The sequence below is a fragment of the Suillus plorans genome, assembly GCF_016647745.1.
Source record: "Suillus plorans strain S12 chromosome Unknown HD556scaffold_37, whole genome shotgun sequence".
In the NCBI taxonomy this organism is placed as follows: Eukaryota; Fungi; Basidiomycota; class Agaricomycetes; order Boletales; family Suillaceae; genus Suillus; species Suillus plorans.
Window position 1 is genome coordinate 190,624 of NW_024537421.1, and position 25,574 is coordinate 216,197.

At 48.8% G+C, this 25,574-nt stretch overlaps 7 protein-coding genes across 7 annotated transcripts; 5 read left to right on the top strand and 2 right to left on the bottom strand.

Annotated features, from left to right (window-relative positions):
- The first annotated feature begins 627 nt into the window (after window positions 1-627).
- HD556DRAFT_1380273 (microsomal signal peptidase 12 kDa subunit) lies at window positions 628-1,545 on the top strand. Its single transcript, XM_041303224.1, has 4 exons — window positions 628-745; window positions 801-860; window positions 913-999; window positions 1,056-1,545. The coding sequence occupies exons 1-4, from the start codon at window positions 713-715 to the stop codon at window positions 1,137-1,139; spliced, it is 264 nt and encodes an 87-aa protein (XP_041158944.1). The 5' UTR covers window positions 628-712; the 3' UTR covers window positions 1,140-1,545.
- HD556DRAFT_1380277 (uncharacterized protein) lies at window positions 1,546-6,129 on the top strand. Its single transcript, XM_041303225.1, has 6 exons — window positions 1,546-2,190; window positions 2,252-2,603; window positions 2,657-2,959; window positions 3,011-4,787; window positions 4,837-5,530; window positions 5,583-6,129. The coding sequence occupies exons 1-6, from the start codon at window positions 1,663-1,665 to the stop codon at window positions 5,685-5,687; spliced, it is 3,759 nt and encodes a 1,252-aa protein (XP_041158945.1). The 5' UTR covers window positions 1,546-1,662; the 3' UTR covers window positions 5,688-6,129.
- A 3,817-nt stretch (window positions 6,130-9,946) lies between these two features.
- Window positions 9,947-13,397, bottom strand: HD556DRAFT_1444575 (fungal-specific transcription factor domain-containing protein; the record flags this gene model as incomplete). The annotated part of the gene is made up of 16 exons (XM_041306802.1): window positions 9,947-10,064; window positions 10,115-10,686; window positions 10,736-10,779; window positions 10,830-10,911; window positions 10,964-11,060; window positions 11,112-11,148; window positions 11,202-11,301; window positions 11,351-11,452; window positions 11,505-11,721; window positions 11,775-11,985; window positions 12,041-12,119; window positions 12,173-12,191; window positions 12,251-12,359; window positions 12,412-12,442; window positions 12,502-12,921; window positions 12,981-13,397. 16 exons carry the CDS (start codon window positions 13,395-13,397, stop codon window positions 9,947-9,949), a joined length of 2,655 nt encoding a protein of 884 aa, XP_041158946.1.
- Window positions 13,398-13,559: 162 nt separating this feature from the next.
- On the top strand, window positions 13,560-15,435 carry HD556DRAFT_1309382 (uncharacterized protein; the record flags this gene model as incomplete). Its single annotated transcript, XM_041300282.1, has 7 exons — window positions 13,560-13,746; window positions 13,778-13,864; window positions 14,036-14,145; window positions 14,194-14,236; window positions 14,881-15,014; window positions 15,180-15,325; window positions 15,351-15,435. The coding sequence occupies 7 exons, from the start codon at window positions 13,560-13,562 to the stop codon at window positions 15,433-15,435; spliced, it is 792 nt and encodes a 263-aa protein (XP_041158947.1).
- Window positions 15,436-15,668: 233 nt separating this feature from the next.
- HD556DRAFT_1444576 (uncharacterized protein) lies at window positions 15,669-19,090 on the bottom strand (the record flags this gene model as incomplete). The annotated part of the gene is made up of 5 exons (XM_041306803.1): window positions 15,669-16,192; window positions 16,804-16,903; window positions 17,798-18,355; window positions 18,516-18,967; window positions 19,027-19,090. The coding sequence occupies 5 exons, from the start codon at window positions 19,088-19,090 to the stop codon at window positions 15,669-15,671; spliced, it is 1,698 nt and encodes a 565-aa protein (XP_041158948.1).
- A 1,708-nt stretch (window positions 19,091-20,798) lies between these two features.
- HD556DRAFT_1309384 (uncharacterized protein) lies at window positions 20,799-22,436 on the top strand (the record flags this gene model as incomplete). Its single annotated transcript, XM_041300283.1, has 9 exons — window positions 20,799-20,931; window positions 21,008-21,051; window positions 21,168-21,252; window positions 21,369-21,440; window positions 21,643-21,701; window positions 21,844-22,007; window positions 22,108-22,133; window positions 22,295-22,380; window positions 22,410-22,436. 9 exons carry the CDS (start codon window positions 20,799-20,801, stop codon window positions 22,434-22,436), a joined length of 696 nt encoding a protein of 231 aa, XP_041158949.1.
- Window positions 22,437-24,835: 2,399 nt separating this feature from the next.
- On the top strand, window positions 24,836-25,484 carry HD556DRAFT_1309385 (uncharacterized protein; the record flags this gene model as incomplete). Its single annotated transcript, XM_041300284.1, has 3 exons — window positions 24,836-24,892; window positions 24,950-25,389; window positions 25,439-25,484. 3 exons carry the CDS (start codon window positions 24,836-24,838, stop codon window positions 25,482-25,484), a joined length of 543 nt encoding a protein of 180 aa, XP_041158950.1.
- Window positions 25,485-25,574: the final 90 nt, after the last annotated feature.

Here is a 25,574-nt window from a genome sequence, read left to right on the forward strand (position 1 = left end):
AGACTCATCTAGACGGACCATACGGTACACATCGCCTGCCAGCGATAAGCCCGGGGGCCTGGTAATGACTCTGTACTCGCAGCTAGCGGGGAATCAATACTCGGTGTGCAAGTAAGCAGTATGCAACAACGTAGTGCGTATGAGCAACCCACAACTTGGACTTGAAGGTGATCTAGGACTCGGATATATGGAAATTCCGAAAAACAAAACCGGGTAGGCGAGTGGCAACACTCAGCGCTTCAGCGCTCAGCAACGACTCACGAAGGCACTATTTTTAGCACCTTAGTCGGGTTGTAGCTTTAGATATGGACGGGAAAACTTCAAAGCTTTCAAAGTGTTGAGTCATTACCAGGTGGTCTGTGGGCAAATTGATGATAAGTCAAGACCATGTACATAATAGTGCTTACGTCTGTCCTAGATGGAGCGTGCTGCTTTGTGGGAGGGTAATTCTTTACTTGAAGCTGTGTATGTTTCAAAATTTAAAGGGCTTAGCTAGCTAGACTTTAGGTGAGCCTGATATTTTTGCCTGCATGATCCGGGCCTTGGCACATGCGATCGAGACTGATCTACATAGGACTACGGAGACCAAAGCCGGCAACATGAGTATGTGCGGCCCGTCGTGGGGTCCTGTCGAGATAGGCAACATTTTCACACGAATCTCGTGTCAATTGCTAACACTCAAGAGCATTATTGAGTTTTCTAGACAACAGTCATGACCATACAGGAGCTGGTGGAAGGCAGAATAGTGGGGTGCTGTTTTTTTGGTTCTTTGGGTTGGAGCTGACCATACAAAAATATAGGACTTCAAAGGCCAAAAGACGGCGGATGACATCGTTCGCGTGGTACTCATCACTAGCACAGTACGTGCCCTTCGCTGCCGCTGCGCTTAGCCAATTGGATATCTTCTGGCAGTTCCTCTCTTTTATCATTGGGTTTGCCTTCAGCTCTCTCATGATAACAATGAGTACGTTCGCACTCTGTACTGTAGCGCTGTCTCTGGTGAGTTTGCTTCGCGAGACATTCATGTACCTAGTTAATTCACACCTTTACTATAGGTTGTCCTACCTCCTTGGCCCATGTTCAATCGTCATCCAGTGACGTGGTTATCCGAGTCTGTACAAGAACAGAGTCAGAAGTAACATTCGGTGTTGATTTTGATATTCTTACCTCCTGCGGCAGACGCGGGAAGCAGGATTTTTCTTGCTTCTGATAGTCTATTATTGCAAAGAGTGAGTAAATATTATTAATGTGCTATTTGTGCGCTTCGACAGCCTGAGAGTACAAGGTAAGCTTGTTGTAGCAATTTTTATTCTTCCTTCCTCACATGCATTCATGCGTGTATCGGGGTTGTGGTGGTTGGCATCGCTACCGTTCAGTTCAGTTCGAAGAGCCAGCAAAAGCCTTTGGCCATTGGGATTGTTTCCTCGAGTGGAACTTGGGGGATTCTTGGCACTAGAACCTTAAGTAGTGATGAGACACGATGAGACATACATGAGAAAATCAGGAGCAATTGTTCAACTGGGAGCAAATCTCCGTTTGCGAACATAGACGCTTGACCGCGCCCTGAGTGATTTCAAAACGTTGATTCGGAGGCGGTTCTACTAACTAGCCTGAATCGTGAGCACCGCCTTTGAAAACGATAGGTTGGCGTTAGAGACCTTCATGGCAGCGTTCTACCCATCATCTATGGCAGGGCCACTAGGACAAGTGCCTGAAGAAACTGGTTTGATTACGCCGTCGCACGCAGGAGGTTATGAGTCTGATATGGCCATCACGCAACCGCCCTCGGCTCATCAGCCACAGCTTCTTTCATCACCTCCACCAGCAAGGTCACATACTTTAACGCCGTTAACAACAACTAAAGCAACCGTCACGACGGCGACCACGACGCAAAATACTACTATTCCACGCCCTTTACCCTCTCCAAGGTCGCAAGCTACGTCTCACAGGCCCCGCCCAGTCTCCATGCCTCCGCAGGCATTTGGCACCACAACTCCAATGTCAAGTTCTTCAGACCGCGAACGACAGCAGACTACAGACTCAAAACACCGTCAGATCAGAGATGGTTCAACCAGCAAACAGGGTCGAAGCTCACACCGCATCCTTGGTGACTACACCTTGACCAAGACACTTGGAGCTGGTAGCATGGGGAAAGTCAAGTTGGCTATTCATAATATCACGGAAGAGAAGGTGTGTGCTGCGTTCATATCAAAGATGAATTATCTTCGAACACCCTGGTTCTTGTTCGTAGCTCGCTGTCAAAATCCTCCCTCGAGTGTATCCGCAGGCTTCACAGCCAAATGGTTCAAATGCAACTCCAGAAGCAGTCGCAAAACAGGCCTCAAAAGATGCTTCGAAAGAGATACGCACTCTTCGTGAAGCTGCTCTCTCTATGCTTCTCCATCACCCGTACATCTGCGGCATGCGCGAGATGATCGTCCATCAACATCATTATTACATGGTATTCGAATATGTGAACGGTGGCCAGATGCTCGACTATATTATCAGTCACGGTCGGTTGCGGGAACGTGTCGCTCGCAAGTTCGCTCGTCAGATAGGAAGTGCGCTAGATTACTGCCATCGAAACAATGTGGTCCATCGAGGTCTGTTGTTGCTGTGTCTGTATTGTCTCATATTCTCATTGTTTATGTTGCAGATCTCAAAATCGAGAACATCCTCATATCTGAAACAGGGAACATCAAGATAATCGACTTTGGCCTGTCTAATCTCTACGACCCTTGTTCCACTCTGTCGACCTTTTGTGGCTCGCTATACTTTGCGGCTCCCGAGCTGCTTAATGCAAAGGTCTACATTGGACCAGAGGTTGATGTGTGGAGTTTTGGAGTTGTCCTCTACGTGCTCGTATGTGGCAAAGTGCCTTTCGACGATCAGAGCATGCCAGCACTGCATGCTAAAATTAAGCGCGGGCTAGTCGAGTATCCTGTGTGGTTAAGTGCAGGTGCGTCCGAAATGTGCTGTGAAGCATGATACTCACTGATCAATTCTCTAGAGTGCAAGCACTTACTCTCCCGAATGCTTGTCACTAACCCTGCTATGCGTGCCTCGCTGACCGAGGTACTTGAGCATCCATGGATGATTCGTGGCTTCAGTGGTCCCCCTGACTCGCACATGGTACACCGGGATCCGCTCCGACCTGATGACCTTGATAAACAGGTCATCAAAGGCATGAAAGGCTTCGAATTTGGGACTGATGAGGAAATCGAACGGAACCTCCGAAAGGTGCTCGAATCTGACGCTTATGCCCGCGCGGTCCAGGCTTGGGACCGCAAGCGCGGTGGTCGCAATGGCGCAAACAACCGTCTCGAGTTTTCTAATTCCTCCCTTGCTATATCCTTCGATGGGTCAGCCGCGAATGCGCACAAGAATGACTCTTCAATGAGTCCATCAAAGAAGTCAAAACGTTTTTCTGGGTTCGACTTTTATCGCCGGAAGCTGTTCTCCCCTTCCTCATCGCCACCCACCACTCCTTCTCACTCGCCCCCCACCTCTCAGTCGCTTCTGTCAGTTGGCGATGGCGCGCGCGATCCCCTTGACCCAACGCAGGGATTCCATCCACTGGTCACAATGTATTACCTTTCCCGCGAGAAGTTGGAGCGTGAACGTGTCTATGGCCCGGGGCGCTTTGCCAGCTCCCAGCTTTCCATTCAATCGGCCACTGCAGCCAATGCATCCGCCACTGACGCTTCTGCACCACCCCCCTACCCGGCTAATACCTTCACTCAACCTGTTCCTGTCAAGAAGGAGCAACAGCAGCCTGCCACCTCTGCGTCTGGTAAAGCAGACTACGGCATGCCTCTCCCGCGCCTTCCTGCGCCTGAGACGTCGCATTACTCCGACATGTCCTACGATGCAGCATCTGCAGCAGCTTCTCCAACCTCTGCTGCATTCCATGGGCAAGTGAGAGCGCGTGACTCGGGGCTACCTCCACCTGCTACGAAGCGCGTCGAAATTTCCCAACCGCCCACGCCAACACCAGGGCCGGCGACAGCACTTCCGCGTGCTCCACCTGCGTCCACTCACCGCCGCAGCCACAGCATGAGCCAGCGACCAACTGCGCTCCGCGGATGGGGTGGAGGGTTTGTTAGTGGCGAAAGTCGTGTGGACGAGCACGGCGAGGAGCAGGGCTCTCAATCGGCTGGTCTGGAGGCCGAATTTACGGACCAGGATAAGGTTCTGTCCGCAGGGGATCGTGCACATACACATGACGGCCCGTTATCAGCTGGCGCAACGCTCGTACGCAGGTTTGGCACGCTTCTGGTTGGGAAGGGTGATGATAATAAACGGAGTATTGGTAAGCGGACGACGATGTTAGGCGCTGTGCCGTTGCGATCATCGGGAGATGATGGCGAGAAGCCTGCTGAATCGTCTTGGAAGCGGGGCGCAGATGTCGATGTACGCAGATCCTCCATCATTGCGCCTCAACCTATTACTGCTAGCCAGAGCCAGCCTCTTGGGAACGTGCACAGGCGAGCTGCCACCATTCTTGATCCCCAAGGTCGTCAGATTCGGCACGAGCGCCGGAGTAGCACTGGTGGATCTTTGCTCCCTAGTATCGGTGGCACTATCGGACGACATCGTCGGCCATCGACTGGTTATGGGACGAGCAGCGGACGTCCAACTGGCTTGGGTGGCTTTGGACAAACCGAGAAGGTGGAGGAGAATGCTGAGCAAGAGGCAGTTGATCAGGACGATGGCTTCAAGGATGAGCAGAGTGGACACCACAGTGATAAGGACTTCAAGCCGGTGCATCTTAAGGGGCTGTTCAGGTGAGCGCGAGTCGCGTGGTTATTTGGACAGTGCTGATATGTGCGACAGTGTTGCAACCACTTCTACAAAACCGCCATCAGTGCTCAAGGCTGATATCAAGAAAGTTCTGGACCGAATGCAAGTTCAATATCGAGAGACACGGTGTGGTTTTGAGTGCATCCATGTACCCTCCATCGACATTTCATCTGTCCCCGAATCAACTCAGGTCCAAGGACGCTCTAGTCATCACCGCCGGACTGCTTCTGGTGGCTCCAACGAAACTGGAATTACGCCTCGATCACTTGTGAAGAAAGCGTCGAAGATGTCTTTCGGTATGAAGTCTAAGGAGCGGGAGAGGGAGAGGGAGAGTATGAAGGAAAAAGAGCAGGAAGCTCCTTTAGAGAAAGAGCTCCCTCACAGGCCATCGATTGGGACTGCATTAAGTGCCACCCCTAGCAGCGGATCGTCTTCATTCTTCAATGTCTCCTCTAATACCCACACCATTACAGCGGATAATTCTCGGCATCAGGAAGCCAATGTGCTCACGCCGGGGACACCCCAAGAGGAACAGCGTGATCCATTCCGCTCGCAAACACCGGTAAAAGGCAAGGTCTTACCGCCCATACCCCGTGACTTTGCTGCTACACCCCAGCCGCACACTCCCCGGCCGGCACCTTTCCCTACCGGTGAAGTCGATCGTGAAGTATTCGAATCTATGGGTGCCAGTTCACTTTCAGTCCGTTTCGAAATTAACATTATTAAGGTATGATTTTCCTCCTCGTCATCGTCTCGAACATCTGACAAACTTTCCCTAGGTTCCTTGGCTGCCACTCCACGGCATACAGTTCCGAAGGGCTGGTGGCGATGGTTGGCAATACCAAATGCTCGCCCGGAGAGTTCTTACTGAGCTTAAGCTATGACCAATCGCCTTCATGCCCCCCTTTATGATTTGCCTCTTTTCGAGGCATCCTCATGCTCAATATTTCCATCTTTTGTGAGATATCTTCTTCTTTATGTTTTCTTTCCCTCCTCCAGTTAAAATGGGTTATACAAGACGCGTCACAGGTGTTCCGCTCATACGCTGCCAAATACTTACTTCCCGCTCATTTCTCACGTGTATCACTGCTTCTCTCGAGGACGGCAATAATACCTATCTTACATGTTCTTCCATCTTGCTCTGGGAGTACTGTACAAAACGATGGAAAGTCTGCGAGGACTCTTACTACCCTCGCTTCAGTCGTCTGACTTACTTGAAAGATCAGCATGCGTTTCCTCTTGGTTATTGACACTTATTTATGCTGATTAACTTGAGCGGCCCGAGATACTCCCTGCATGAATGCAGTGATAAAATGTTTGGGCAGGACATAAGAAGGGAAAGAGCCAAACTTCATCCATACGACGACTAGTGTACATGCTGTGCGATCAACGCAACGTTGGAGTCAGATGTTTATGGGCGTCCTGGTCCCACAGTTTGGTATCGGGAGGTTTAGTCGCCCTGTCGAAAATTCAATACGAATGATACTTAGTTAGAGTTGAAACGTTGTGACTTTTTGGATAGAGATAAAGTCCAACTACTACATAGTACAGACGTGCCAATAGCAAGCGGACAATAAATAGCTGATATAGCTATTGCACATGAGATCATCAGATTATCCTACCCCTGGAGACCCAGCCCTAATAGCATGCCCGGAACTATCCGGGTCAGTGACATTCCAGCATCTTTGCAGGCCTGTGACGCTAGCGAACGGCTCGGAGCCTCGCAGTCGTAAGTGCCAAATCGGCATCATGCTCGGGAGTTATGGCAAGATGGTTCGAGATGAGATATATGCCGAAGGAGACATTATCATTGCCGAAGTGATAAGCGAATCGTGCGAAGTGAAAATGGAAATGTTTGAACTCGTCGAAGATACGTAAATAAGTGTCTCGAGAACAGGGCAACGTTCCAGTGAACAGCCTGGATCAAGCCTGTGTATCATCAAAGATCGAAGACGCCCACCGGCCGAGTCGGGGTATTTTGAAGGTGACTGATGTCATGATGACAAGCTTTCGTAAGTTAGTAACTGTCCGTTGTTCGCATCCTCGTCTACGAAGAATGTTCATGACCCCTGGGACTGACAAGATGAGGCTGTGAAGTTTTCCAAACGGGGCAGGAAGTGAACATTTGAATAGTCAGATGGCCATGCCTTGAAATACACTATCTCCATGGTTTCCAGGAACGGCGCAATGCGACCTAGAGCATGAATGAGTGACTTGCAGCTGTGCCTCACACTTTCCGCCAGTTCAAGGTAGCTCAATGACAGGGTATTAAAGCGCACATTTTCAGTTGGCGATGAATGGCCAGATATCTTGTCCATGGCGCCATAAATTTCCATTCTGCCATGGGCAGCATCGAAGTCCAAGGCGCAAAAATCATTGCGATTCAACAGCCGCACTGAATCGTCTGCGTATATGTGAATATTATCATGACATGCGATTCGCGAATAGGAACTAAATTGTTGCATAATTGAACACGGCTGGAGAATACTCTCATTCAGCCGTGGGACGATGAGGGTGCGGAGCATAATTTCGCGGGTAAAGTGCACCAAGTTCGACAGACCAAGGTCCGACGCAAACCGAATGGATGCACGAAGATCATGTCAATACTGTTGACACGATCAATCTATGGATGTCGGTTCGGGGAGTAGAGATGGAGGACTCAGGAGTGGGTGAAATATGTTGTAGAATTGATGATACGAGCTTGGGAGATCTGTGCACTGTTAGCGACGTCACGGTCATGAGTATCAAGGAACATATTACATGTCATCAAACGCAATGTGACAGCGGAGTGATTGCAGTGGTGCTACGAGCGAGCCCTGTTGCACGTCGCCTTGGTAGAATACGAAAGGCTAAGCGAGTCACCCCGATTATCAATATCCTACAAAGATCGTGTATCATGCAGGACGTGATACCAAGATGCAAGTCGAGTGTTAGACGTCTGGATACAGTAACAATATACTACCATCATGATGATTGTGTCTGCCAATTAGTTAGCACCCTTTTGCAGAATAATGCACTGTGAGGTATGTACATACGTCCCCTTGATCCTTAGGCTGAAGCTGCTGGCCGATATTCCAAGTCTCTAGATCTCATACCGGGACCTAGTAGGTGTCGGCTTATACAATATTTTTGGACGTACACTGGTATTGGTGACTTCAACCGGAGAATCAATCACCAAGGTCTGAACATGTCGGCCTATATATGCAGTAGTTTCTCCCTAGGCAGACAATGTAATGTGGAATATTTGAAGATGGGTTATTCTACAGGGAATTGAGAACAACCCACACGTGCACTTCGACAGGTAAATTCTCACGCACCACTCCAGGTCGTGCACATGCCATCGACAGTTTCTAAACTCTAGCGAAGCGGCTTGTCAGCAAAGAGCTGGAACTATTTCCTATTACCGTGGCTCTGATATCGCGACTGATGGTCAAGTGGAATATATTGTCTACAGACAGTATCTTGGGGCGTCATCGGTGTGACTGCAACGTGCCGGGCCCTGGCTACTAATGCCAGACTGCACCATGGACGGTCCGACCATGAGTGGCGCCGCCGACTCATGGGCCTTTGCGGAGGTCAATACTACCAAAATCCTCGTAGCAAAAGATTGAGCGCGACTGTTTTCCAGGGTTGCTATATCTAATTCGCAATGCGAACCCAAGTTGATCATCCATCCATCGATTCAGCTCCGCCACTACACGTGTCATCGACTAAATTTTCCAGTCGAATGACAAGAGTTTCTTTATTGACCTTGCAGTCCTGGATGTAGATGTTCTTAGGAATGACACCAACAATACCATTGAGATAATGGGCCCCTTCGAGCACGGGCAACAGAGAGGCAGAATTGAACAACACTGGCATTTCCTGCTATCGACACGGTCAGGTCTCTGGGCCCAAGTGCGAATGTGGGTATGCATATCATATAATCGGGCCGATTAGCTGTTCAGCACCGAGAGAGCCTGGGATGGATCGAGAAAGAGAAGATAATATTTGAGGGGGAGTTACTGACAATGTCCCTGCCTTACGTCGAGGTCGTGTTGGACAGGAAGAGTGAATGTATGGGATCCCGGATCGTACAATGTACGTTTTCCTTTGTTTTCCAAGACAGTCCATGACTCAACATGACGCAAGTTTGATCATTGCAAGAGGGCATCGGCGTTTAGAACAGAATTAATTCCAAATTATCAGTCAGATGTAAATATTCCTCCCTTCAGCCAAGTTCACATTCCGGAGGCTCGAGGCCGTGTCAGGGCCCAGAGGAGAAGAATAATAATGCCATCGGAAGAGCAGTCCAGATTAATGATCAAGGTGCTAGTGTTAAGATATGACTCTTGACATCATTCTCGTACGTACTCATCCTTTTTTTTTTACATACGCAATCACCTCTCATTCCACGCCTCATACACGTTTACCTTGGATTCCCCGTTTCAATCAGCGTATTAATTCCTCTCCCCGTCGAATAATCTCCCTCAGTCTGTTGATCCAAGACTGAGGTGAGCTCTCTTATTTTACGGATCTATGTATACTTTCCTGACTATTACCCTACCCAGTCCTTCCCCGCTCCTAGGTATGATCTATAACTAATAACTAATAACTAATATGAGTCTTTTAATCCAATACCGAGTCCCTGGCCCGTTCCTAGTCCAGGCCTCTTCAAATATTCGTAAGGGCTAGTTTAGTTCCGTGATACACCTTGCCGATTGTGGCGAGTGTCCGACTTGGACTGGCAAGCGGCATTAATTGGTCTAGAGCCCAGGCCTCGGGGGTATGCCGCGCTCACCAACTTCTACCCCTTCCATTCGTGCTTCTGATTGTAACATTGCTATGGTTCAAACATTCTATATTGATGTGATGGTCAGCATCAGTTATGAACGTTCAAGTTGTCGAGCGCGCTATGCGCGAGAAACACTGCAAAACTTGGGGGATAATATTTCGAAGCATCGTTAGAGCTCGAGTCAAGATGATGAGATATGATGTTGTCTAGGTGCGTAAGATTCTGAAACAGAAAACATGGATGACTACTAAGTATACAGTGTACAGTAGTGAAAGCAAGATCATGGATACAGTAGCGCTGTATGAAACCAAAGAGAAATTTCTGAGCCTCGGTGATGTTATATCACCGAATGTCTTACGGACGAAAAAGTTACATTGCTAGCTGTGGTTCGGCTGTATACCCTCCAAAGCCTGTGTGGATGCCTGGTATTCCGTGATTGTAAACTTCTGCGACGCCGTTCAAGTGTGGTCCTTCTGGCCAGGAGAACCTTTGAAATCGATCAGTCACGCCGCAGAGAAGAACAAACACAGAACATACCCTGGCATCATCATGTTACTCCACCAGGCATCATTGAGTGCATGCATAGCTGCCAATGTCCCGCTCTCTGAAAGCACATCTGCCATCCCAACATCCATATCACTATCTACAGCTCCATGGTTCGACTGGGTGCGAGTGTGGGCGGCCTCAGAATATATCGCGGGAGTCGCAGAAGGAGGTGTGGATGCCTGAGATGAAGAACTCGAAGTGCCTTGGTTGAGAGTCATCTGCATGGAATCATGGTCGCGTCCTTGCTGCGACATGCCTTGCGCTGGCCCACCAGAGTATCTTGCTCCTGAAGATGACAACGAAGATTGCGAGGCGAAGTTACGAGGTTCAGGTTGATGAGAAACTTGACTTTGAGGTGGAACGTGTTGAAGACGCCCACCAACAGCGCCTCCACCTTTCCTATGTCTCGTAAGAAGGCTGGCGAGGAATCGAGCATATAGGCGTGGTGTGTGACGTTCGTCAATGGCAACATCTTGAAGCGTCGTGATCAGGCGGCCAATGAGTTCGAAGATCTCATCCTCCATCTGACGGGTCAACAGTTGAGCAAACTCAGGACGCAGAAGCTAAATCATGAGGTAAGAACGGCGCCACATTGGATATGTAAGTTTTCACCTTGAGCATGAATGCAGAGGCGAAAGACGCAAAGACAAAATGGCCTTGGAATATCATGAGACCAAGAGCGTCACCGATTAGAACAATATCTTACCATCAGGGGCAGCGCGCATAAGACCGCTAGGTGCCAGCACCTCGATCATTTGCTTAATGACGACCTTTGCGGAGTCGAAACACTGCATGAAGTTCGGTAAGATGACTTGAGATATGGGCCATAACAGTACTGACCTTATCAAGAAAGACGTTGTCACTCGCCTCCATGCCGCGTTGGAAGGCGTGTTGAAATCCGAAAGAGTACATGACAAGACGTGAATAGCTGACCAAGCTAGAGGCACATCAGCTTGTCTCGCAGCAGATTGAAACACACAGAACTTACAAGGGTAGCAGAGTGCAGCGGAATACGCTTCCAGGATCTAAGGCACAGGGATGAGCACGCGTTTGACTATATTCTGGAATGAAATCGTACCTCCAGGGTCAGATTCCTCATTAAAGCGTCTAGTCCATTCCTCAAAATAGTTTGTAAGATGACGATCGTGTTCTAACGTAACCTGAAGGAAGTTTATACCCTGCAAGGCCGGTTTAGTCACGAAGTAGACGTCAACGAAGGGCGCAAACCTTGTTTAAACCGGTTGGCGAGTTGGGGTCTGAGAAAATGTCGTCATGGAACCGGCCCACGATGCGAAGAAGCGTTGAATAAGCGCAGAGGTGGATATCAAACTTCAGTACGACTGATCAGCACCTCGAAACGAGACCATATATTGGAACACACCTTATCTCTGAAACGAGATTGTTTGTACCAGTCCGCGGAATGACGAGTGATATAATCCTCCTTAATCGTCGAAGGCTTGCCAAACTGCGTAGCAGTCGATCTATCGATGTTAAAACATATCATCCACACGCGAGCGCGATTCAACATCTCTCGTTCCTGCCGCTCCGTCTGGGGCTGTGTCGTAGAGACCTGATGCAAATTCAAGTCGGTAGCAATCCTAGAGTGACAACGATAAGCTCTAGAAACGAAAGAAAAGGTGTAATTGCATACCGCGCGGCAAGTCCTGTGTACAACCAGCTTCTGTCTTCCTCCCACTTGCGAGCTGGGACAGCATAAATGCTCATAAGAATGTAAGCTTGGCATAGCTCGACAGATTTCCAGCCATCGATGAGCGCGTTAGCTGCGGAATGCTTTGCAAAGTGCATAGCAACAGGATAGATCTCGGACTTTTCCTTGTAATAACGGGAAGAAATAGCGCAGACTGTGCATCTCAAGTCAGGCATTTATCAAAGTATGTGAAGAGAATGATTACGTACTAACGGTGAACAAGAAGGGACACCTTTGGAAGATGGATTGAGATGTATGTAACGTGGGATCGAGGAGGCCAATGAATGGCTGTAAGTTAGATAAGTCGCAGCATCCTCCTAGCTTTGGAAGCATACACTTACATTGATTTGCTTCCAGAATCTGTGTTGACGGACATGCGTCAGGAGAATGAATGCAAAGAACGAACTGTGTGAACTTACATATCGAAAAGCTTTTCGACGTCAGCGTTATTCACAAGTCCGTGGAGAATTATTTCCGGTGTGTGCTGTTCCACCAAGTTTTTGCGAATATTCAGGTTCGAGGCTGGACCTACTAAGTTATTAGAAACAGCATGTATTGTCGTTCCACGATGGCATCTTACCAGGCAAGAAGTACTCCTTATTAGCCACACCCTACAAGTAATTACCGTCATAAACACGGGACCAGCATCATGAAGACAGTAATTACTTACCACATTGTCGTCGTCGTCTTCAGGTTTCGTGTTAGTTCCACCTGCACCAGTGTTACCACCTTGGCGACCTCTACCTTTACCCTTATCTTTATCCTTGTCTAAAGACAAGTTTGCGAGCAGCCCAATAGGCACAGCAGCATCAGGGAGCGAGTTCCTGACTTTTTCGACGTCCTCCTCTTCGACGGGACCCTCTTGAGCGTCGGGATCGTCCTCCTCAGAATCATCCACAGTAACTGCAGAGGGGTTGCGCAAGTTGCGAAGGAAGTCGGGGTCGGTAGGCGAGGCCATTCCTGGTTGCTTGAGACTAGCCTGCAGACGATCAAGCCAATCAACAACATTCATGTTGTCACTGTCAGATGGTGATGTAGCTGCTTTGTAGGATGCAACCGAAAGTGGCGTCGCAAGGTAAGGGTTGTGCAACTGCTCGACAAAGGTCGTCAGTGAATGAACACATCGAAACACCATGATAAACGACCCACCTGCTTCAACAGAGACTCTATGATCTGATCCTTGTGACGGATCTGAGCCAAGAGGTACTCTCGTTTGCTAACGCGGGGACAATTGTATGAGTATTGTGACATCGTGGATGAAACAGTATCACAAGATGAAGACGACGATGATGAATCAATAGATGAAGATCGCGAACGGGGCATACGAAGAACAGTCAACAGAGAGAAAACAGTGGGAATGACTGATGACCAAAAAGCAACCAGGTTTAAATAGGAAACAGGAGAATGCGATGAAACACAACCCGGATGCAAGACTGGCACGATTTGTGCTTGGTTCGCAGCATGAACGACGAATAGAGAATAGCGGAAACGGAAAGTGTGAAGAAAATGGCGATATGAAATGTCCGAAAATGAAGAAGATTTCTCCAAGTCGGCCCAGATCTCCATGCTGGAGTTCAGGGCTGTCATATCCCATTTGACTTAGCAGGAAGGCCAGCCAATGACAAGACAAGCGTAAAAAATATAGTCGGTACAAAGGCATGCACCGGTTCCAAATAAAGAACGAGAAGTTACGACATAAATAAAGGATGATCGTCGCTTTGGAATCAGATGAACGAGTTAGGGACTTACTTTGGCGCTGTCCTCGGTTTACGACCTTCTACGATGCAAGGGTGTCCTCCGGTTGCACAACGTTTACAAGTACTAGCTCCATCCGGAAAGTCGCATTTCATCTGTAACGTCAACCGGAGACCAGTGCAAACAGATCGAACGAATATGTGCGGATCATTCAATCGAAGTCAGTGGTAATCACATGACATCCATGCCAGGCCAGGGGTACGGTCATTTCGGGAGGTTAAATTCCGACAATCAAAGTGATCAGGACGGGCCGGCAATACGGCGCATAAATGTGCGGGGTACGTTCGCACATTCGAGTAGTGCCGAGTGGAGGATAGGGACCGAGCAGCGAATATAACGTTTGTAATATCAGAAGATGTGGATGGAAGTCCGCAGGTGTGAAGAATTACGAGCCATCGCCGGAGGTTAACATATTTCAGTTGCAACAGCAATAATGATGCCGTGTGAAGGACCCGTAACAGCCCCAGAAAGGAGAAGCGGTGGTCCAAAAGGGGGTCCGAAAGTGAGGGCACGAGTTTTCGTCGAGGCAGATGAGACACCAATGCATGTTCGGAGCAGAGTAGGCCGGAGGCGTCATGAATTCATGACGAAATGCATCGTGTTGTAGATTGCAAAGATCAATTCATGGTATATAGGAGAACGTGAATTTGGTAAGCAATCAATCATAACATCATAATATATGGAATGGAAGTGCAAAAAGATTGATAACGTACCTTCAGACGTTTACAATGTGTACACGCTCCAGTTCTGCAGTGGCATCCGTGAGAGCGCAAAGTCGGATAGATGAGGTAGAAGATACGTAGCAGTAGTTAGCGGAGAAAGTATCGCCGAACCGAAAAGATGAAACATGTGGGGCAAGGCACAAGCGCCGGACGGGAAGCAAGTCGATTAGGCAAGCAAAACCATCATCATTGTCGATGCGTGTATTTTCACGAGGTGATACGTCCAAAGACACCGTACAGGCAGGCGACGAAGGCGTGTAGAACGTTCGTATAGCGTGTAGAACGTGGATATAGCCGAGTCGCAGAACGGGGGTTGCCAAACCGGTAGAATGATGAAATTGAGAAGCAGGGCACAGAATTAGAGCAAGTCAAGGCCAGCGGAAGAAGGTGCGGCGACGTCGAGTCGGCGACAGAGTTTAGCGTCGGTAACAGATGTAGCCGGAGCGGAAAGACAGAAAATACAGCCGGAGTCGCGAGTAGTAGGCACAGCAGCGATAGCCGGTTCGGGTTACATGTCAATTGAACAAGGTTGTGTAGAAGTTTCAGCAGTAGGATATCCGCAACGATCGCAGATCAAAGGGCCAAGCCATTGCGCCAAGTGAAATCAGCCGCAACAGAAGGTTGGAATGGAAAGATGAAAGATTTATCAACACAGAACATAGCCATCCGCACCAAGGGTAGGAACACCGATGAAAAAGGCAACAAAGTGAGGAAGAACGAGTAAACATGGAAGTGCACAAGTTAAAGCATATCCGACCAGCGCGCATCGCAGACCGGAATGAAAAAATGATAGTGTCACAATCACAAACCAGCAATTTTTGAGTAAGCAGAAGGAGCAGTTTTAACGCAGTTGACAGGTGTCAATATGCAGGTAGCGCGACGTCAGCGGAAATTGCGTGACAAAGAAAGACAGCACCGCAACCAGAACCACAACATAAGGATGGAGCGCAGCGAGAAAGCAATGTTCCGCCCAGCATACAAGATCATGCGTGCCATCAAGGTCATACACACGTCCAGGTTAGTTCGGTTGTTTTGGCCGCAGTAACACCGTTAAACAGTCACCAGACAGAAACATGGAGTCGAATCCAATGTTAATCGAGTTGGTTGATATCGAGGCCAGCAATTGACATAACCAGAGTATTCGCCAATGAAGCCAGCGTTATCGAGCATGCACGATATCAGGACAGGGCCGTTGCACCAACACAGATGAGTTTAGTGACCACACGAGGTTCAGCAAACCAAGCCATTTGCAGAAACACGATTCCGGAAAGCAAGCGAGGAAACAGAAAAAGAGAAAAACGTAAAAAAAACACAGCCCGATCAGCACACTATTCCCGATTTAACAAGCGTACGAGGTCACTCACTTGCGTTGACCCACCACCCCTGTAGCCGCGCCTTGTGGAGGCACAGATGGTCCAGCCCATTCTACCACATCATCGTCATCACTATCATCATCACTGTCCCCACCCCTACCCTCACCGCCCTGGGATGTCGATGGCCTTGGTCGCTTTGGAGCACGAGCCCTTCGGTTTGTTGCAGGGCGAGGAGCGGGCGGCTTCGGTACGATTGGAGGCCGTGCAGGACCTGCCTGAGGCGCTGCCGCTGCCGCAGTGATAGGCATAATTGGGCGCTGACGGATCTGTACACGTTGCTGCTGCTGTTGCTGTGGCGCTGCGACCATTGGTGGCGACCCAGGGGTGACAGTCGAGATCGACGAAGTTGCAGCATGGCCCATGCCCTGTGAAGTCATGTGCACGTTACCCGAGCCCACAGACGAGGTTGGATGCCCCGAAGACGAATCGTCGAATGAGGATGACGTAGGGTGGCTTGCGTACGAGGCCGGAGAGACAGAGTCGTGTGAGCGCGGGAGTCCAAGTATGGGGCCTGTTTGTGTCGGAGGAGAAAAGATAAATGTCAGTATGATGCAGGCTAGAAGACACGGAACCCCGCAACAGATGGTAGCAAAAAGATAGAAGTACAGAGATGATTTTCGGGTACAATGAATCGACTGTGCCGGAGCGCTAATTTTGACACGAGGTGATCGATGCCGTCAGCGCAGCTACATATAAGATGCGTAGATCATTATAACGAGCACTTCATCCTATGCCGTGCGCAAGTTCCAGCAAACGAGAAGGTGAGGCGAGTGCTAGGCAAGCACTCATTGCATCCCGAAGGGGTTCACGAAGTCCAACAACGTAACATAGTATAACCCTAAGCATTGACCCCGCTTCAAAATAAAGTTGAGAGAACATTCTTCGTTCTTCGATCAGAAACAACCTGGTCCCTCAACGACAATTTGTCAAGAGCTTCCAGAGTCGTCTGAGCCCAATAAGCATGGCACCACGTGTTCGGGTGCAACTGCGCCATGATTGATAATCGAGAGAACGTTATCCATTGGAAAATGAAAACAACAACAGCAAAAGAAAAGAACACAACAAACCAAAACACAACACAACAAACCAAACCAAACCAAAACAGAGGAAAACCACACTCACCACCATCACTAGGAGGCGTGTGCGAGTTTCCAGGTGGCGTATGAGGCCCAAACGTTGCAAAAGGCGAGTGGGGAGACGTCGAATGCGCGTGGGTCGAGTTCTGTCAATCAAGCAGTGATCGCAAGTTGGGTGTGATCGAGGAAGTTGATAAGAATGTTTCATGTTAGATGGTTCCGCGGAAGAGAACAGGGCGGGGTAGCGTGAAATGATTAATCGTCAGCGCAATTCAAGATCAAAGATGAGAATGATGAGGAACGGAGTATAGCGGAAGGAATATGGGCGCAGATTGCACCCCATACTGGCACATCATAAACAGACCAGTGCCACGAAAGAAAAGAAGAAAAACGAGGCACGAAGTATGAGAAAGGGCGCGAAGCATAGTGAAAGAAATAACATCCCTGCGCGGGCGCAAAAATACGAAGCGTTAAAGACACCCACAAGATTGGCAGTACTCTGCGTGTGCGAGTGCTGTTAATCAGTCAGCAATTCAAACGTTGATAGCAAGTCGGGCATGATCGAGGAAGTAAGGATGTCCCGTGCCGCGGAGTAGAACAATGGGAGGATGGCATGAAACGATTGATCGTCAGCGCGAATAAAGACAAAAGAGAGGTGTGAAGTGGATATGGACGCATATATGCATGTCCACGTATGCTGTTGAACTCAGAAACAGAAGAAGGTAACGAGGCACAAGGTATAGTACCCATACATTGGCGCATATGCCTATGCCGTCCAACGGTATCTGAAAAAATGAACCGGCTTGACCGGGTAAAAAATGGAACCGAACAAGACATCATCGAAGAATAAGGAAAGAGACTAACGACAACCAGGCACAAAGTATAGGGGGAGCATCCATACACGGTCGCGCATATGAACGCCATTTTGTCTATACCGACCCCCAAAAAAGAACAAGGCATAGGGGCAGTACCCACTAACACATGTTTGGGTACGCCACCATCCAAAAATCCCAATCCAAAACAGGCAGAAAGAGACTCACAAGGCTAGGCGCACTCTGACTCCCTTGCGTATTGATTGCATAATACATATCGCTCTGAAGGTAATAGGAATCTGATGGGCCCGAATAGTGTTGAGACTGTCGGGGTGGATTTGGAGGAGCGTGAATCTGATGTTGCGATTGGGTATGCGACTGAACATGAGGGTGGGCACGAGATTGCGAAGGGACGTGAGTATGCGATTGCGTTGGAGCGTGAGGGTGCGATTGCGATTGCGATGGGACACGAGGATGGTGGGATTGTGAAAACTGACTCTGCTGCCTAGCCTGACTCTGGGGAAACTGTGGAGTAGGCGGGAACTGAGTTTGTTGGATCTGGAATTGGGACTGGGTAGGAGGGGGCGAGAAATGGGGCTGGGGCTGCTGAGCCGGGTACTGCTGTTCGGCTTGCACTGGAGGGAATTGACTTGCGATTAATTCAGTTGTACGCTGTGCAGCGAGGGCTTGGCCTGTTGGCTGTTGAGAGGGCTGAGGAGGGGAAGGATGGGTTGAGGGAGGATTGGGAGAAACGGAAGGGAGCTGTGAGTATTGACCTGCGTGTTGCTGGAAAGGATGCATCAGAGAGAGGAAGGAGAAAGACAAAAGAAATATGGAATGAAGAAAGTGAAGATAAAGGGGATCAATGAACGAAAAACGTAAGGGAAATTCCAAGAGCACCTCGAGAGTCGCTTCGATCACGTGATAGGGGGATTCAAAGACTCACCTGGCCTTCAGCGCTCCTCTGCCTATAGTATCCAGAAGTCCGGGAACCACCATGTGCCGAGCGCCGTGGGGTGGGTATAAGGCGGCGCTGCTGCTCAGGCTGCTGCTGCTCTCTAACTTGGTTTTGAGCAAATGAATACTGGCTCGTCTCTGCTCCTTCAAAGGCATCATACGGCTGCTGGTATGTCGGGTGTTGTCGGGGAAAGTATTCGGTACCTGGACCTGTGAATTGGGCATTCCAGACGTTCATGGAAGGCTGGTGGGCTGTAAAGCCTGAGGCCTGAGTAGGGTCATAGAAGGAAGAGCTGGTGACGATCATCTGCTGAGATGCTGGAAACCACTGCTGGTCAGCTGTAGTTGGTGGTACGGAAGTGGATTGGTGGAAAGAAGCAGAAGAAGAAGAAAGGGAATGTCCTTGAGCGCGAGGCTGGTTATCTTGTAGTTGTTCGCTCGCTATTCAATATAATAGAAATTGAATAAATGCTAATAGTGGATAGTATAGTGGGACTTACATCCGGAGGTAGGGATTGCGGGTTGAGTTTGATGGACATCAGCTGGCGTCCGGCGGTTAGACATGCCGACTGAATTAATGTCTTGAATTAATAGAGTTAAACGCAATTCGGATTCGTATATCGTGTCTTGGTCGTGAAAGATGCTGATAGCTCTAGTAGGGGTAGTCGGAATCAGACAATTATGTTTGTCTTGGGATTAAGATCCAGAGTAAATCCACGCTTGGTCGTCCTGGAAGATGGTTGAGGTTCCTAAGCTCCCCTAGCGTGCGTTTGTTCTATGCAAAGTTACCGGGTTCTGCGAATCACCGGGTCCAATCACAGAGTTGCGCCGTCGAGATATGATCACTCGTGTATCGTTATAAAGGTAGATCGTTCAGTAAACGAGTTGCAGCACACGCATTGTAACAGTGGCCTGAATGCTTCGAACGAGAACGAGACGATGTCGACAAGGAAATGAAAAGTAAACACATGGCCGCTCCTTATTTAACTTATTCACTCCCGTAAGTACTTGATAATGTACCGCCACCCAATCATAGCTCGTCCACCCTAAATTTTGTTTCCGCGGGTCCGGCCATCGATTCGATGACTAACCGGTCAGCCCTCTTCGAGTGCACATGCTTCAGAATGCGAATCACAGCCCCCGGTCCTCAATTCACTAGAGAATCTGTGCAATAAAACATATTCCTCGTATCCACTCAGACTTCAATTCGCTACGACTCTGATGCTTCTCCCACTAAATTTGATCCGTCTTGTCCAACCTCTCCCGAGATATCAGCATATTCGCTCCAACTCTTTCGTCACACCTTAAATTTTTGCGAATACCGCATGGTCATACTGCTCGTTCCTTACTACCATCTTCCGCGACTTCTTCTTTAGCACCGCTCTCTCTACTATTTCAAGGGAGTCCTTCTCGTGTTCGCCGTCCATCCCCGCCCCTGGTGCGCCCATCTTTTAAATACTTGCATACTTCCCCGTGCGCGCATCATCAATTCATACACTCCTTCTAAAATTTTAACCTTTCCATTCCCGCTTCAAGTCTCCTAGCTCACGTGACAGGTGCCGTGTCGCCACGATACCCCTTCGCGTCACTTCGGCATCCCGCCCCCTCAACATACGCGATGGTCTGCGCCACGCTTCTTCCATGATATCTCAAGCCAACTATAGAACACTTCACACCAGCTGCATCTTCACCGACCCTACACGGGGAGATAAGCACCTCTGTAGGTAACCCTTCATTAACTTTCATTTCCGCGCCCCCACGCACTCCGTGTCGGGCACGTCTTTGGAACATTATGTCCTACATCCTGTCGTACACGGCCTTCCAAGTCGGCAAACCCGTCTTTCCAGTCACTCTACGAACGATCCGTTCACGCGTACGTAGGACCATCGGAAACGATACCTATAATAATTCTTCGCATTCTTCTCTAGACTCTAGCCCATGTTCGTCTTCTAATTCCCTCGCCCGTCACTTCTCATTCATCACCTGACAATGTCGTTCATAATCGCCACTCTAGTCTCTAGTCTAGTCCTCATTCATATCTTCAAGCTGTCGGGTGGCGTAGGCATGACTCATCAGTTTGGAAAGCGCAGGCCCAAAATAGTATCGCTATCCACCTTGAAGTCCCTCACTCCGACACTTCTACTGACAGTTCGATTTCGAACGCACTAATGGATGGAAACCTGGATTAATATTGTAAAGATGGATTATACCCAATCGTGAGTTCTTCTAGTTTACTCCTCCTTCTCGACATCCCCACCCCGCGCATCCCGTCATGATCAGACTCGCAACGCAGATCCCCCAGTTTGTGGCACTCCCGCTTGACGTCTTTCGTGGATTTGCAGCCGCCACCACCATGCCCACTTCTTACGAGAAGATTTACACGGCGCTGCGCCACGGATGCGAATGTGTGTACGTACGTACCGTTCTAGATTCGATCACCCAAATATTCAATGTTAATGTCCATTTCCATCGCTATATAAGGGATAACCGTCTACATGATTCCTGATTTGCGCCACACCGTAGTAGTGCGTATACCGCATATTTTTTTCGGATGAATCCTCGTGTCGATCGTTCATGGCGAGACCATTACTTTAACTTTTTACGATTAGATCTCCCCCGTTTTTTCACGTGATAATCGAAGGTCTGGGGGTTAGAAGGCGCCCTCACGTATATGGTGCGGCAAGATGTGTTTGGGATAATAGAATATCCGCGGCTAGGACTTCGAAGTGCGGAAACTAAAGTCCAGTTCTAGAACAGTACAACACCAGTCGAAGGCCATACTTATTCTTGTCGGACTTGGAGCTCGCCAAGCTAGGACTAGTCGCTCGAACTTAGTATGTAGATCCCCCGCGCCGTGTTACATCAGATTCTGGATTCTCCCGCGGCTTAGTGCTTGAATTCCGAGGTGCAGAAGGTAAGTACACTACCCTGCTACGACTAGTCGACCCAGACTTATCGCTTACAATAATAGCTCGGTTTTCACTGCTGATGTCCTCCCTGCCAGTATCCTCCCTGATTCAATATATGATCTCAGCTCCAACGGGATATTCAATGTCTGGATGCAGGATGACTCGTCCGATGTGTTTATTAGGACATATAAATGTCCCTCTTATCAGATTCCTTTCCTTTCATCAAGCCGTCCTTTCGACGACTTTCGAATTTCTCGTGTGGCGTGGTACGTTGTTCGAGACGAAACATACCAGGCTTCGCGGCAACTTCCGAGACTCTTGTTGTCGTTTTCCTTCTTCATTCAAATGTTCGGCCCGACCGTGGAGTCTATTGTGATCGTATTGTTCCTGGCTTGTCTAACGGACTAGTGCACGTTCGATGTGAAATGGAACCCGATAGTTTCAATCACCGAGTCTGCTGCCTCGAACACGGATTCAAGGAACGATCGTCAAGATGTCTCTTCTCAGATACTCCTAGTTCATCGGTCATGGGAGCGGGCACCGCTGTCGGTTGACATAGGCAGTTCAAGGTGGTGCGTTCGTATTTTGGTCGTATCTTCAAACTTAATCCACGCAAGGAATCGGCGGACCACGGCTAGGATACATATTCTAACTTGATTATATTTTTGAAAGTAACCCTCGTTCCGCTGGATCAAACGGTGATTCAGCTAAGTTCCGGTTAGACTTATAATACACATTCTGACTTGATCGTATTTTTTAAAGTAACCTCATTTAGTGTTTTTCTGGATCAAACGGCGATTCAGCTGAGTTCCGGCTAGACTTATATATGATGCACATTCTAACTTGATTATATTTTTAGAAAGATCTTATCTTGCTGGATCAAACGATGATTCTAAGTCTCAGCTTCGGACCAGCATCGACGCTCAACCACTGATAGCAATCAAGGTCATTTTTCATGATCTAATACCATGCAGGTATCGCTTATACCGACTACCCCTTGAAATATGCTGTTCACAACGCATGACTCACATTCAGGGCAATTAAATCCATTGACAGAAATAACTATTGAGTCGCTGCCTTCCACGTCATGAGGTCGGTTCACGTCGAAAGATTATGGAACTAAGCACTTAAGTCGGGTATTTTTTTCTTCGTGCCTTCTTTTCCTGTTCGGCACGGCTGTGACTCGGACTGTCACGGGCCCCGCTCAGCACTAGTGTTGTTCGCATCCTAGGTTTTCTTTTATATACGCGAGCGGGCCGTCTATCTCATGTGGGTGTTCATATTCGTTGCTCTGAATCTCCGCACGTTGACCTTGTATAGAATGCAGATCTGAGTGGGTGGAGATTGAGAATAGTCGAAGTGGCGATAAGATTATCAGTCGAGAGGAAGACGCTTTGAAGTCAATCTCTGGAGAGAAGCTGGGTGAAGGTGACTTAGTCAAGTACTAAGTGTCGGCTGATCTCATATAGATATCGGGCAGCCGCACGAGTCACGACCCCGTCAGGAACGCAGTCGCATACTTCGGTCCACCATTCCACAACGACCGGGAGGGATAACTATAACTGAAGGAGACGCAGATAGAAGGAATACCATGTCACCGGGATGAAAGTGGTATATAATAGGCTACCTTACGGGTACACTCAGCTAAGCTACTTTCATTATTTTGAATTCAGAGTCGATGATAGATATACTACAATAAGACTGGTAATAAGCGGGGCCCGTGAATGACTCTGAATGATACGCCATGTCGGCGAGGGGGTCTACTTCTAAACAGTACAGTACTCATTTTGAGCATCGATGGCCCAACAAGACGGCTTGACGAACGCTAAGCTCGATGATCAAACGCGGTCACGTGCTTCGCGTCCTGCTGGTTCGTCTGGACTCTGATAGACTAATACATGATAGTGCGTCAATTGCAATCATTTAAATTTTGCTATCTTCATCGATTCGGATGACAGCTACCCGGCTGATCATCTCGCTCTCTCTCTTTTTAGCCTCTCCTTCGGCACATCATGGAAGGCATAAACATTAGTTGGTGCTGCGAGAAGCAGTGCGTGGTTGCTGCCAGTGTGCGTCGATTTCTCATCAGTTTGAACACTTTGGTTGACGCTTCATTCAAGACATGTCTCAGAGCACACTTGTGAGAGTCTATTAAATGTGTCGGAAGTCGTTGGTGCAAGAGCTATCTCGGGCCCAGACTAGAAAGGTGTACCCTTTTGTGCAAGTTGAATCATCGATGTTCCTGTACTTTCTGATGGTAACCCGATACAGGCGATGCACGATACACACAACCGTTGATCACACATTTATTTGACACCATAGGCGCTCTAAGTATGTGTATGTGCAATGAGCGCCTGCTCTTTCGGCTCGATCCTTACCGGTCCTTGAACTTTCTAGGCTACTACCATCTGATCGCTTTGGCCTAGTAACACTGATCTACTTTGTCTCGACTGATCTAACCCACAACCACTCTGCCAACGATCATATGGAGCCATCCCTATCCCCAATCAGATCGCTCAGAGGGCACACTGATTGGGCAGAAGAAGCGTTGTTCTCAAAAAACAGGAATAAACTCAAAGTTATAAGTACATCCCGCGATAAGACTGTTCGAATTTGGGACGTGGAAACAGGAGAACAGGAACACTCGTTTGAAGGACACGCTAGTGAAACTTGTGGAGTGGCTGTATCAATGGATGGAAGCAGAATTGTGAGTGGGGCACAAGATGGCAAGATCATCATATGGGACGCAAATACGAAGGAGATCATCAGATGTCTGTCCCATCACGCAGACGATGTCAATTGCATACAATTCTCACCTGATGAGAAAAGACTCGCCTCCACATCGTCCAACGGCACTCTAAAGATCTAGGATGCAGAGACATGGGAACTTGTGTTCGACATCGATGATCATCAAGGCATTGTAGTGACAGTGGCCTATTCTCCCAATGGAACCAAGATTGCGAGTGGGTCATATGATCAGACAGTTCGCATCTGGAACGCAACGACCGGCAAGCAGCAAACACAACCACTTTTTCATGGCGAAGAAGTGAACTCGGTAGTCTGGTCTCCAGACAGCCGTCGTCTCATTTCTGCCTGTGATGATGGCCAGATCTACTTCTGGAGTGCACCGACTGGTGCCCAGCTCGGATCCCCACTGCGTGCACATTCCGACACCATTACCTGTTTGGCCATCTCACCTGATGGTGAATTGATAGCCAGTGCGTCCTATGATCACACTGCGAGGCTATGGAGCACCTCTACCCGAAAGCCTTTTGGTCGTGTGCTCCAGCATGCCTCTAAGGTAGCCACAGTAGCCTTCTCGCCGGATGGCCATCTTGTCGCCACCGCCGGCGATGAGAACATAATATTTTTGTGGGATATATCGCAGGAAGCCACCATCATGATGAATGCTGTGTCGCCTTCATTCGTTTCACCAGCGTCTAACATCATCGACCAGGTAACGAATTTCCGTCTTGTCTATACACCAGTGTATCTGATGCAAGTTTTATTCAAGCCATCAGCAACCTCTGATTCTGATTCTCTTTCAGTCTCCTCTACACCAGCCTCGGACGAGCTACCGGATGGAACCGAATTCGCGACAGAACTTGTAGGCTCGCGTGATGCTGCTAGTTCACCTTCCCCATCTCTGCCCCCTCAAAGTCACTCCAATCATGAAATCACTACTACTCCAGTCCACCCCTCTCTTCCAATCGAGCTTTCCGACGGAATCCAAGTGCCTCCAGAAACCGTCAACTCGCGTGGTGCAGCTGCATCCCCTTCCCCGTCTTTTCCCCCTCAAGGCTCCTCTCGTCCTCACATGCCTCTTGCTTCAGCTTCCACTCCGGTCCTAGCCTCACCTCCAAAGTCGTTTTGGAAGCGCTTTCCTATGTTCAACAGGTCTGCAGCATCTGTAGACTCCAAGCGGTGGAAATTCCCGCGCATTGGTAGCATCATGTACGCAGCTTCCTTATTCTATGAACATGTCCTGAATTTTGACCCTTAGGCGGCGCAAGCATCGGAACTTGGGACCTGACGATGCCAAGAATTAGTGTGCTTCTAGTTCCTGTCGTCATTTGCCCCCCGTTCTATCGTATCGTGCATTCCGTACCCAGTCCAGTTGATATAACATAACTACTGTT

Coding starts and splice junctions, on each gene's coding strand:
- HD556DRAFT_1380273 (XM_041303224.1), top strand. CDS start 713: ATGACCATACAGGAGCTGGTGGAAGGCAGAATA. Junction 746..800: donor AGCTGGTGGAAGGCAGAATA/GTGGGGTGCTGT, acceptor ACAAAAATATAG/GACTTCAAAGGCCAAAAGAC. Junction 861..912: donor TGGTACTCATCACTAGCACA/GTACGTGCCCTT, acceptor ATCTTCTGGCAG/TTCCTCTCTTTTATCATTGG.
- HD556DRAFT_1380277 (XM_041303225.1), top strand. CDS start 1,663: ATGGCAGCGTTCTACCCATCATCTATGGCAGGGCCACTAGGACAAGTG. Junction 2,191..2,251: donor ATAATATCACGGAAGAGAAG/GTGTGTGCTGCG, acceptor TCTTGTTCGTAG/CTCGCTGTCAAAATCCTCCC. Junction 2,960..3,010: donor TCCTGTGTGGTTAAGTGCAG/GTGCGTCCGAAA, acceptor TCAATTCTCTAG/AGTGCAAGCACTTACTCTCC.